Below are 13,692 nucleotides of genomic sequence, written 5' to 3'. Positions count from 1 at the left end.
TATTTTTTATTATTGATTCAGCTGAATTATTTAACTTTTCATTGCAAATGTACACATTTACAACGTAATTAAACATAATAAAATTCATAATACAACCATGGTCTTTACAGTCATGGTCTTTACAGTCGGTAAATGTCAATGGCGGGCTGTCAGGAACCCAAGAGCAGAACTAGTAATGCGGCAGGACGGTATGAACGGTGCCGGTGCCTTACCAGCACCGTTCATACCGTCACCGCCAGGGTTGTAATGAGGCCCATTGCCTCATTACGAGTTGGATGGTCCAGGATAATGTGGTGTATTAGCATATACCACCACATTCCCACACCGCACAACTATGAGGTGGATGGAAATTTGGAGGATCCACCTCCAGCCATGAGCTGGAGCTAAATCCATCAACATTTTTCCCTTTTTCGGCAGAAATACGGTGGCAGCATTTCTATCACAGTATTTCCGCCAAAAAAGCCCTGTTGAAAAAAGGAGATTATTTCTGGCCCTCCATGTCATTTCATGAAGTGTTGCCTGGCTTAAAGTCAGTCAATCACAAAGTCCGTCATATGATATGATATGGCATTTATAACGAGCCTATACACAGGTGTATAACGCCTCTGTTGCACAGTTGTTGTTTTTCATCATGACATGTGCAGTTTTAAAAGGGATGGGCATAATGTCTCACAGTAAAACATAATAAATAAAAATGACACCTTTAAGAACATGTTTCTAACTCAAATGTGTGAACCAATGCCTCTACCACCTGCAGATTCACTTTGATAGTTTGGCCCACTGTAGGGGGCCTGTGTGGTACATTTGGTGCTAGAGTGAAACAAGATGTCCATCTCTGTACCCTGTAGTGACAAGTAGGTTCGATGACTGAAAGAGATACATATACTGTCATATAAAGTTACTTTGACATTATGAATACAATTGATTCCGTTTCAAAATCCCAATTCTCTTCAATTACCTTTAAACCGTTTCACTATATAATACTGCCTATATAGGTCCCATACAGACAGTTTGCTGGTTGCAGTGCAGATTAAATATGTGCTGTCTACACCAGAATTATCACCAATCTCAGTTTACCATCAACAACGTTCTCTTTCTGATCTTTTTCATTTCCGGTGTGCATTTTGCAATTTTGAGCAAACCTTTTGAATTGGTAGGCAGGACATCCAATGGGCTTTCATTCACTAGCTTCGAACAAGCATCCTATGCTCAGCTTACTGACCCATACTGAGGAGTTTGCCAATAGTGTGCGTGCTGTTTTTTCAATTACTTGGAATTCCCAGTTCACAATTCATTATAGCCTGTGGGCCTGATTTGCAAAGAGTTTGCTTTCTTTCTAGCGTCCTTCCAAGGAGAGGAAGTTCTTACTTTGACATGCCTGAACCCAATATTGAACATTGAGATGCCAATGAATAATATGGTCACTGTAAAAATAAAATGAAATTTAAAAAGTTATTTTGTTCCAAGTCCTTTTGATCCCATGGTATTAACAATCTTTGTTCAACATACCTTTTATTTCCAATAGTGCCTTTGGATTACCTTGCCAAGGTGAGCGAGCTTCTGGGCGATGCAGCCACACAGCTTGGTCGAACAGAGAAGCGGCTGCACGCGATAAGCTGCACCTTGGAAGAAACCTTAACGCAGGCGGAAGCCGACCTTTCTAGTCAAGATTGCACGAATGATAAGCTTGCTGAGAAGGAGGGCGCAGAAACCGCCAAAACACCTCTTCCCGAAAATCAACTGCATGACGGCGGCCATGCAACCACAAACGGGCAGCCAGATAACAGCACAGCTATACAATCCCCTAGCGAGAACGAATCAATAGACAAAACAAAAACCCTGCAAAACGATAGCAACATAACATTGAATGGCGTGTCACCAACACCAGCAGAGCAGGAAGCAAGCAAAGTGCTCGCGGTACACACGGAACGTGGAAAGAACACACAGGCAGAAAGACAACCTGCGCCACAAAAGGATACCAGTTTGGCAAAACAATCCACGGATCTCTCTGAGAATGTACCACAGCAAGCAAGTAATGGCATTTCTAGCACTGATGAAGTGGACAGAAAAGCAGCCCCGAGAGGAGTCAGCAATATTGCTGCTGTCAGCCCCCCCAGAGATATGCCAAAAGCACCAGGAAACCACATCTCCACCAAACAGTAAGTAAAGAAGCAATTGGAATAAACACGTTTCTCCATGCATGAATAGCGATTTATATTCATTAATAGGAGCATCCGCTTTTAAATAACGCCCCCTGTAAGTAAGGGCCACACATTAGCAGAAGTAACTTCTTTAACCAAATCAACAATATGAAAGACACAATTCCCATCACAGTTTAGGCAAAAGTGAGTTCTTAACTTCAACTTCTTGAATGGATTGGATAGAGTGACCCCTCACTGTGTCAGGTGTATGTCAGGTGTAATCCCTTTGATCTGGTGGGTCTTTCCCCCTCTAAGGCGTATAGGCTTTAGTGACCGGACAGCTGGCTAACAAAATGGCAATGCATGTAGAGTATTGAATTCTATTGTATATGGGTTTAGACAGCACAAGCCTGACCCGCAAGCAATAAGGCGCTTGCAAGTAATGTGTGGTTGACAGCGGTCAGTGTCAAGTATTATACAGATTATAGTAGTTTGTAAATCTCACACTGCAGGGGTGGTTTATACATAGGTGTAGCAGATCTCAATTGACCCTCAGATATTCCATGAGGAGCATGGTTTTGATTTCTTGCCTGAAAGCAGGATTTTGTGTTCCTTCCTAAACTGCAGGGGAGTTGTTGCAGTGATGATTGTTCCAGTAGTCTGGGGCATAGCAAGAGAAGTCCTATTCCTTGGCTTTCCCCTTGCATGGCAGTTTAGTCTCAAGCATCACAGTCAGAATAATGGTCTCCATACCCTGCCAAATATTAGGGTCATAACAGCCAATATGAGTGTAATATTGAAAATAAAAGCTGTTCATGCATTTTGTTGGTTACATGCTCTAATTTAGTGTGCAAAATAGACTTACAACAACTTGTTCATGCCCCAAAACATTGCAGAATTCGTATGTGCATTATAATGTCTATATTAGTAACACAATCAAAAGTTCTAACCACAGATCTTGTAATGTTGACTTCAGATATTTGGCAGACTTCTAGGGTTGTAATTAGTACATACTGAGTTGTGAATGTGAATGTTAAAAACATATACATAAATTCTATCAGCCAATCATCCAAACATCAAGATATTCACGTTTTAAGTAGAACTAGACATATATATATCTGAACAAGTGGTGTAGGTGCACCCACACACACACCTGTTCACTCTTGCTTAGTAGAGTGGCACAATTGAAACAAAATGCAGCATACAAGCAAAATGAAATAACTTCTGAAGCATTCACAAAATGGTCTGTTGCACCCGACATAACACAAGGCCACCCAATACCCATTGTTCTTAATCATCCTTGCACACCTTGATCTACCTTCCAAGCATTCCTCAACTTTCATTTACCTTACAATCATTTCTGACACCTCCCAAGCCAATATCCATCACCTCCCATTTTTCTGCAAATACATTTTCCTCTTAAATCACTGTCTTCATGATACTCTCACAACCCTCCCCTATCTCCATTTCCCACCCTCCTTCTGTCTACCACCTCTCCCATTACCCTTTGTACTCTAAACTACTTCTCTCCTACTTCCCATTTTGAATTAGCATCCATCCTTCACAATGCCACCACATTTTGTGGCAGCCAGACTGGCTACAGGTACCCTATTAAGGGATCACATCTCTCCAATTCTGTCAGACCTCCATTGGCTCCCAGTGACAAAGTGTGTGTATTTTTATTCTCTGTTTCTGCTTCAGAAGTCTTTCCATGGTGGGGGAGCTGAATATTTACAACTCAAGTTTTGCCCCTACATTCCTTGCCACCCTCTTCATTCCAGGGAACATTTCCTTATTTCTGTCCTTTGAGGATCCTGAGGGCATCCTCATTTCTTTTTCCCTAGGGCCCTCCTCTCAGGTGACCTGGGAAGGGTCATTGCTTCTGGATCCCGACCCCAGTGTTGGATATGCAAGGGAGGATCACCTGGGTGGAGGGAACTTGGGAAGTGGGGAGAGGACATCCTTTGAGACATGGTATCTCCCATTCCCATTCCATAATGATCCTTCTATCCCTTAAGCATTTGTAGGCTACTGTCAGTCCTTTCACTTTTCTTCCCTCCAAACTGTCCCCCCAAAACACCACTCCAACACTGGGACGAGGAAGAAACCAACTTGGAGGGCACATCCTCATTTGAGTGAGCTAGACATATATCAGTCAAGTACCAGGACAAGGAAAAATCAACACAGAGGCCCTCATTACGATACTGGCGCTAAACCATGGCGCTATTAGCACCATGGTTGGTGCCGGTATCGTAACGAGTCCGCCAATGTTCAAGGGGGAATTACCACCCAATTCCAAGGTTGGCGGGGCGGTAATTCCCCATTGAACATTGGCCCTTCCCCATTCCCAATTTTGCCCCATAGGGCTCAATGGGACTGGGAAGCCGCAAATTGCGGTACTGTACTTAGCACCAAGGTCCCTTTATGGGTCCCTACTTTAACGGCTGGTCTAGACCAGCCGTTCAGGTCGGGTCCCACAAAGGGACCTCGTAGTAAGGCGCTAATGGGTTAACGGCGCTGCAGCCTTTTACAGCACCGTTAACCCATTAGCGCCAGGGTCGTAATGAGGCCCAGAATCATGCACACTTCCTTTTATTTACATATCTCCAAACACCACTCTGATACTGAGACGAAGAAGACGGTATGGATTTGTACCGCTGGAATAGCCAGGCACGTCCAGGTAATGAGTTTGAGTAATGAGTAATGAGTTTCATTATGGCCAGACAATTTAACTGAATGAAACACACCTGTGGTCACTTTACTATTCTTATAAATATAAAAAGCCTTGCCGCACAGCAAGAAGGAACACAGAAGTGGGCTGGAGAAATGGGCTGGAGAGACGCTGGCTTGACAAAGAGGAGCAGGACACACAAGAGCCAGTTGTCATTTCGAGCAGGAGAGAGGGACACCATGGCAGAGGCTGGTCGCAAGAGGTTCTGGAAACCATCCAAGCCCTCCTTGCCAGTTGCACGCAGCAAGAGCTGCAGGGTGCCGAAGAACTGCAGTTGTCGCCAGAGCCACGAGAGTGAGCTGTGTTTTTATATTGCATCCAAGAAGAGAGAGCAACATCAAGGGAAGCTGGAAAGCAGTGCAAGGAGCAGATGGAAACCGAAGAGAGCTGCCGTGTGTAGCCGGTGAGTTAAAGCAGGGAAACACATCAACCAGGGCACTTGAGCTTGAAATATGCACTCTTGAATATCAAGTGAACTGCAAATGGTTAAATGCACTTTTGAATCCCAAAACAAGTGATTTAGAAAATCGAATGAACTGAAAGCTCCCTTACCAAATTCGAATACAACATTTAGGGCCTCATTACGACCCAGGCGGTAAGGGGTTTACGGCAGCGTAAACAGCGCCGACCCTTACCGCCTGAGTACGAGGTCCCTTAGCGCCATGGCAGATTTAACACCTGCTTTTAGCAGGTGTTAAAATCCATGGCGCTAAGGGACCATGGAGTTAATTACGCCACCGTAATTTACGGTGGCGTAATTAATGCCTTCCCCACTCCCATTATGCCCTATGGGGCAAAAATGGGAATGGGGAAGGGTAAATGGGGATTGGGGACTTACCGCCCCGCCAAGGTCGGAATGGGGTGGTAAGTCCGCCAACCACCATGGTGTAAACGTAGTTTACGCCATGGTGGTAAAGTCACGGCCCAGGCGGTAACTTACCGCCTGGGTCGTAATGAGGCCCTTAGTATTTAACTTGGCTTTTTATAGTATTCAACGACTATAGCTAGTCTTTTTTAGTATTCCATAGTATTTGTTTTAAGCAGCATACTATTTGAGAAGACTGTTCAGCATGCTAAATACTAGTCGATTACTAATATAATACTAAACAAATGCTTGTTTCTAGTATTTTAGTCTTCATTTAGTATTGAGAACTACATTACCACTATTGACTACTGCTGAGAAGACAAAAACGATGAAAATAAGATGTGCCATTTCTGTGAAGGGTATTATTAGCACTTTTGAATGCTTAACAGATACTTGTGTATACAGATCGAATTGAAAGACATTTAAAGCACTTTTGAATGCCACAGAAATGAAAAGCAAGCTATGAGTAGAATGAAAGCAAGGTGGTACAAGTAGCAGATACCATGAAATGAATGGCTTGAGAAACCACGTGGTTGCAACGCCAAGAGAAGACCAAGAATGGTATGAGAGAACAAACCAAGTATTGAGTAACACTAAAAGAGTTGTAGGAACTGCAGGAAAAGGGAAAACCTGTATTGGCAAATGCCCGAAGAAAACAGAAGGTGTAACAAAGCGCATGCTGGCCAACCAACAGCTAATGAGTTTACCTGTAAAGTGTTTGACAAAGTGTAATACAGATGAAAGAGAGACTTGTTGATGAAAAGCAGATAAGAAGGGTTATTGGCTGTGTGACCTGTAATGGGTGTACTGTGTAGTCTAACAACTGTGCCCCCTGTAAAAGACCCATGAACATATCCATGAAGAATGTTGCGTTTTGCAACAGCCACTTATGTGATTTTGAAGTCAAGAAAGAGACTTATCTTTGTGAACCAGCGAAAAGTATTGAAGACAAGAAATCTGGGAAGTATACCAAGAAATGGCATTGTTTTGAAAATCTGGAAGATTGGAACTCTTGGTGAAGGGAACACCAATATATTGTGAACTGTTTTAAACCTGGGGAAGGGGAAGCTAAACTGATTACAAGCCAGGAGCTGGAATAAGCTCACAACTTTATTTTGAACACTATTTCTTAAGATGCTGACATCCCTACACATTGTATACAGTTAGTTGTGAGGGCAAGTATAGGATTTGGATGCAGAATGTTATTTGATTTTGGACATTCTGACCCAGACTATCCTTAGTTAAATTTGAATCTGTTGTCTGTGTCTACTTCATGATGCCTTCACAGTCCCAAGCTTTTGATACACATGGATTGGTGGTTGATCCTTTTTAGTGGCTCCCACTAAGCTCTGGATCGCTCTTCCGTTAGTCTTGAGTCATTTTTTTTAATTTTTATTATTTGTATATGTTCAAAAGAACTTTACAAAAAAGAAGTTGAAAAGAAAACAAGGTGCAGTAACTACACAAGGGTGGGACCCTCATCCCGCTATCCTCATCAAGGTATGTTGGAGTATTTTGGTGGTTGCTAGGAGCCAGGTGGTTCGGTCTCCTCCGATCAATCTTTGCCAGCAAGTATCTTCGTCCCACCCACACTCGTCTAGGCTGAGGTGCTTTACGTAGGCCAATCTCAAGTCTAAAGTTTTCGGGCATGACAGCAGTAGATGCCGGATGGTTTCAGTCTTGGCTTTGCACAATCGGCACGTGCTGGAGTCTGATAGACCTCTAATGTTTCGGATTTCGTTGGTTTCAAGCAGGTTCAACCTAGTACTCAGCATGAAGTTTCGAGCCCCCCTGCTTTGAAATTTTTGAAGGTAATGCATCGGCTCGTTGAGTTTGGAAAACAAAGGAGGCAGATGGAGAAGAAGTTTGTTGCTGGTTACTAGATCTTGAGTATGAATCCAGTCTAGTTCTTTCAGCTTCTTATAGACTCTCGACAGATTTGAAGTGAGGTCAGCCTTCGAACACGTGACTGACTCGAGCAGAGACATGTTTTTTTCTTTCCAGATTGTTAGCATTTTTACCTTGCCAGATTGGAGTTCTTTGTTTAACAGACCGTAGATTTGGTCACTCTCGTCCATGATGCATTTCCTGAATAGCCTAAGGGCGTTTAAGTTGACTGTTGCTGTTAATGACACTAGACTTAGCTCCCGGCGGATTGCGGCTATTGATGTGGAGTTCGGCAGACCAAGGACCGTCTTCCAGAACATACTTTCTATTTTTTGACAGGTTTTTGCCAGAATCGTTGGCATGGCCTCGGCTCCATAGGTGATCGAGGGGACAACTTTTTTCTTATAAAATTCGATTACAGGGATGCAAGAGAATTTTCCAAACTTTAAATCGATAGCCTTTCCTTGGGAGGCTAGTTTCTTTAATTTGGTTTGAAGTGCATTCTGCATAGAAGACTCATTTTTCAAGGAGTCTATCTGGACGCCTAGATATTTGTAATCGGTGACCCTCTCTATTGCGTTTTTCTGAAGGAACCATTGAATTTTTCTGAGCATTTCTTCTTCTTCTGGCCGACTTCCAATATCATTATTTTTGTTTTCTCTTTGTTTATTTTTAAATTGTTTTCAGCAGTGTAGCTCAAGAGATTGGATAACTGTCTTTGGAGGACGATCTGGGTCTGGTCCAGTAGGATTAGGTCGTCGGCGTATAACAGATGACTTATTTCCGAGGACGCGAGTGACGGTGGGAATGTGTGCTCCAGATCTTCTGAGGCCGCATAGTCACCAATGTATGCGAGGAACAACGCTGGAGCTAGAGGGCATTCATGTTTTACCCCCCGTCCTATCTGGATTTCATCTAATAGGGTGCCTCTTTGGGATAAACGAACCCTGAGAGTGGTGTCCGTATGAAGGCCTTTTATTGGTTGCAGTACCTCCTGTGGGCAACTCCACTACTCCAGTTTTTTCCACAAGCGGGACCTGTCAACTAGGTCAAAAGCCTGGGAGAGGTCGATAAAGGCGATGAAAATCCGGGATTTTCTCTCCCAGACCTTGCTTTTCAGGGTACTGATTGCTAAAATATTTGCCGCCGTGCCCATGTTTTTTTTAAAGCCCTATTGCAACTTATCATTGCACGGGCCGATTCTGCCCAAGATTGGAAAGGATTCAGAAGCAGACTCCCGAAGACTTTGCCAATGCAGTCCAAAAGTGCTATGGGACGATAATTTAGAGGATCAGTGATGTCCCCCTTTTTGTAGATTGGGACAATGATGGATTTTGTCCATGAAGGCGGCAGAAATTTCTGCTCGGAGCATTTCTTGAAGATGGACGCTATCAGCGAGGTCCATTCCGGTCGGTTAGCTTTCAGGTCGATATTTGAGAACCCGTCCGGGCCCGCTGCTCTGGAGGTCTTCAGTTTTTTGATGTGATTACTGATTTCTTGTTGATCATCCAGTTTGAGCCAGTCTGACATCTGAGATGGATTTTCCAATTGAACAGTTGGGGCAGGGGCTTGGAAGACAGTAGTGAAATGGGTGATCCATTTATGCTCCGGCGTAGCGTTGATGGTCAAGTTGTTGTGCGAAGGCGCCGCCGATTTCAACAAGGACCAAAATTCTTTGACTTTGTTACCACAGATAGCTTTTAACATGGTTTCCGCATCTTGTAAATAAAGTCGGTGTCAATGGTCTTTCACCCAGGATTTATAGGTTGAGATTGCCGACTTTAGTTTTTCTTTATTCGATGGATGGTTTCCCAGCTGTCTCTTGAGTTTGCAGAGTTCACGTCTTTTTGCCACCAGTGTGATGTCGTAGGTGTGGTTGGGAGACTTGGAGGACGGAACTTTCTGTTTTGATTTCACCACGTGTTTGAGCAGCAGGGGCACGTAGTCCAAGGTGTTGAGGCCCTCAGCAATTCCGTCCCCGTTATATTTAGCCAGCAAAGCTGTGACCGCTCGGGTTGTCAAGTTTAGGCGATTTCCACGGGCGTTTGGTTCCACTTCCATGGCGTACGGTGTGGGCTCTTTGAAGTTGTTTGCCAGGGACATTGTCAGCTGGTTATGGTCACTGGCTGTGGTTTTTTGGACTTCAAATGTTTTTACTTTTCCCAGGAGGGGTCTGGATGCATAGATGTAATCTATTGTTGCGTTTAGTGATCCTTGTTCCCAGGTTGGCAGACGCTGGTCATTTGGGAAAACAAAATTTTGATTTTCAAACTTTCTTGAGGACATTAAAGAAGACCATAGACACCCTCTTTTCACTGCTGTGTTGCTTGTGAGGTTGCAACCGGCATTCAAGGCTCATTTGTGCATTTGGCATTCAGGTCCCCACAGATTATAATTGAAGAGACCTGGTGTATTGCTTGAATTTCATCAACCAAATTTTCCATCATTGACAGGTAATTCTGGTGGTTGATGGCAGCTGGGTTCCAGTAGGTATTGATCAGCGTTATTTGCGATGGACTGGAAAAGGGTTTTTCGACCCAGTAAAGTAGTACAGCCAAGATTGAGAGGTTAGATTGGAGGGTGGACTTGAGTGTCAGACCAATTCCCTGCCGGTAGGCCAAAAGGAGACCTGATGTCGGGCGTCCCAGTGTCCCTTTGTTGGCTGGGGCCAAGATGGTATCGTAGCCATCCAAAGCCGGAGTTTGTCTGAGCCAAGTCTCTTGTAGACAAATGATGTCAAATGAGGCTTAATTTGCGTCGCCCGTTGTTGTGAGGTGTAAGTGACCTCTCGTGTTCCATGAGCAGAAGTGCAGAGAAGATGAAGAGTGGTCGACCTTCCGATAGTCCAAGGACCCAGCATGCCGACCTGCGGGTTGCTATTTTTTCGATTGAGACAGAGCCTTAGGGGGCCAGGCCCACAACCCCTGTAGTTTGGCAGCTGATTTTGAAGACGTGCTAACACTCTCTTTAGATTCTCAGGTTGTTTCCCTGTTTCTCTGCGCGGTGAGCACGGTCGTGCTCGAGTTGTGCAAGTCTGGATTTGGCTGTTGAGTCTTCGGGATCTTGAGATCGATGGTCTTTGTCGGCTTGTCGCGCCTGGGTTTGTCTTGTATTTTGCCACAGGGGCTCGCCTGTGGCTTGGAGAGTAAATTGACCACGGTTCGAGTGAGTTCAGTGGTTCTTCTACGATCCGCTCCCTTCTATTTTTCTGGGGTTTTGTCCTTTCGTGCCGAGTTCCTTTCCGAATGACCCTTCTCCTGACATTGGAATTTGTGAGGTTCGATTAGCACGATGTATCCTAACACAGCCAGATCATTTGTTGCTCGAGCAATTGCTGTTTTGATGTGTTTTGACGCTGCGTAAATGTAGGCTTTCGCTCTGTCATTTGAGTGGTATGGATCCACTATTTTTAAGTCTGAAGACTTTATTTCTCAAAGGGCTGGGATCAGGCTGAATAGTGTGAGTATCCCTCTTCTATTCAGTATTATGTCATCGTCGTTTTCAGAATGCTGTTCGAGCTTGATGGGGGACTCCCTTGAGGAGTGACTTCCTTTTCGGTATTGCTCAGTTCTTGAGGTGAAGTGGGGCTGCGAGTGCTGCCCCCTTTTGTCGGTTGACTTTAGCTCTAAAAGAGTGCCTCCTCTGGGTTTTGAGTGGTGGTCCTGCTTTCGTTTCCCGTACTGTTGGAGGTGTTGGACACTAGAGGCTGACTTTTTACGAGTTGGCCTCTCGCAGGCTGTTGCTGATGTGAACGACACCACTCGAGAACTGGGAGGGCTACGGGGGCTGGTGGGTTTCCAACGTTGGAGAATTTTCCTGCGCTCTTCCAGAGTGGTAAATTCGTGAGCAAGGACCTCTTCCGACGATTCATCGATGATTTCTTTCTCGAGTCTGTTTCCGCAGTCAAGTAGAGGGGCCGGCGAATTTAGTGGCTGGTGCTTTTTCCCACTTTTGTCCGGCGATGTGTCTTGAATATCGTCTGGATGCTGGGAGATGTTCATCAAGACCTCGTCTGCCAGGAAGTCTTCTGGTGTTCTGGGAGAGACGTTTATCGCCTTTGGCTTTGCTTGGTAGGAAGCCGGACTAGTCTTGTGTTATACTGTCAACCATATGCGGTTTTGTCATTCTTTGAAAACCCTATTATTTTGAGAAAATTGCCTGACTGTTTTTCTTGAGTTTTTGAAAACTCTTTGTAGCACCTAGATGCCCTTGGGACAAAGCTGAGCTGAACTTGATACAAAAATGGATAACATAACATATCATACCATCAGAGTTCGTGTTCCTATCAACCCGTTTTCTCCCCAGATGGTCCAAGACCTAGGGCCTCATTACAACCCAGGCGTTAAGGGTTTAACGGCGCCGTTAACCCTTAACGCCTGATTACCATTTTAACGCCTGCTTTTAGCAGCCGTTAAAATGCAAGGCGCTAACCCGCCTTGGTGCTAATTACGGCACCGTAATTTACGGTGCCGTAATTAGCGCCTTCCCCACTCCCATTATGCCCTATGGGGCAAAAATGGGAATGGGGAAGGGTAAATGGGGAATGGGGATTTACCGCCCCACTCACCTTGGAATGGGGCGGTAAATCCGCCATCCACCATGGTGTAAACGGAGTTTACACCATGGTGGTAAAGTAGGGAACTTACCGCCTGGGTTGTAATGAGGCCCCTAGTCTCAACCACCTGAACCTATCACTCTGATTTCTTTATACTCCGTCTATGCTGGATTCTTTCCTGCCTCCATCAAATCTGCCACTGCCCTTCTATAAAGACTGGAGGAGGGTCTGTACTTCCGCCTCTCAGGAGGTGATGCAGGCTGGTTCTTAAGTACAGTGTAGTCCCCAAGCCCCCACAAAGGAATGTCCACACACTGTATTAGTTAAAACACAGTCTTTATATAATTAAGGTTCAAGGTTATATACACACTCACAAAAAACTCACGTTGGGCCTCATTACACGGAAGGCGGTAAGGGTTAATGGTCACAGGTAAGGGTACCAGTGACCGTTAACCCTTACCGCCTTACTACGAGGTCCCTTAGTGGGACCCGACCTTAACAGCTAGTGTAGACCAGCCGTTAATGTTGGGACCCGCAAAGGGACCTTGGTGCTAATTACGTTACCGCAATTTGCGGTACCGTAATTAGCTCCTTCCCCATTCCCATTATGCCCTATGGGGCAAAACCTTGGAATGGGGTGGTAATTCCCCTTTTCTCCATGGTGGTACCGGTAGGGTACCAGCGGCAACCATGGTGCTAATAGCACCATGGTTTACTGCCTTCCGTGTAATGAGGCCCTTTGTGATCAGTTAATCTACAATGGCAAATATATACAGTTCTAAAGTGGTACCACAATTATCAGATTTCATTAAAGTGCATCAACTGTACTTTGGTTGAATTGTCACACAAATCACTTAATAAAGGTAACCAACAATAGACATAGGAGGGAAGCAGTTGGTTAGAACAATTGGCAGAATACTGGCCCCTAGAAACAACTAGAGGGAAATCACGTATAGTTATAGGTTTCAAGGGAGCATTCCTGACATATCTTTATAGAAAACTAAGAACAAAAAGAGGCTCCCGTACCTAAATGTGGTTTGACATTCCATTTGCTGGATATTTAGGAATTAGTCTTACTAAAGGACAATTCAAAAACCAGTTTCACATCGAAGTTCTTGGGAAATACAACCTAACTTCATTATTGACTCTGTTAAAAATGACTTTTAATACATGGTATACAAAGTTTAAAACATATACATAAAACCTAACAATTATAAAAAACTAACAAAGTGACCAGTGCTTCTACATAAAGTGCTATTTACTCGTCACCAACTAACTAATAAAGTGCAGAATATACAATTGGACCGTATCTCTCTTCTGGATACGAAAACAAACTCAAAGTGTACATGTAAATATAGTATAATCATTTTTTTCAAATAAATTCAACTTTCAATTTCTGTTTTGGCAAAAGAACCACACAAAATGTGTCACATTTCAGACTCTTGCTTATTCAATGTCTCTCAACATTGTGCCTTGGTCTAAATATCCCTACAGTACACGGGAGGAATTCTAA

General features: G+C 44.1%; 1 protein-coding gene across 1 annotated transcript in view; it reads left to right on the top strand.

Moving 5' to 3' along the window:
* The first annotated feature begins 1,529 nt into the window (after window positions 1-1,529).
* Window positions 1,530-13,692, top strand: part of DTHD1 (death domain containing 1) — a 295,545-nt gene continuing 283,382 nt past the window's right edge. Inside the window, exon 1 of the mRNA XM_069631829.1 lies at window positions 1,530-2,159. Coding sequence (XP_069487930.1) covers window positions 2,122-2,159 — 38 coding nt within the window. The 5' untranslated portion in view covers window positions 1,530-2,121. The remainder of the gene's footprint in view (window positions 2,160-13,692) is intronic.

This window comes from Ambystoma mexicanum, chromosome 6q (assembly GCF_040938575.1).
Source record: "Ambystoma mexicanum isolate Mex_15411 chromosome 6q, UKY_AmexF1_1, whole genome shotgun sequence".
In the NCBI taxonomy this organism is placed as follows: Eukaryota; Metazoa; Chordata; class Amphibia; order Caudata; family Ambystomatidae; genus Ambystoma; species Ambystoma mexicanum.
Note: the sequence above shows the minus strand (reverse complement) of the source record. Positions and strands in the feature narration are given on the sequence as shown.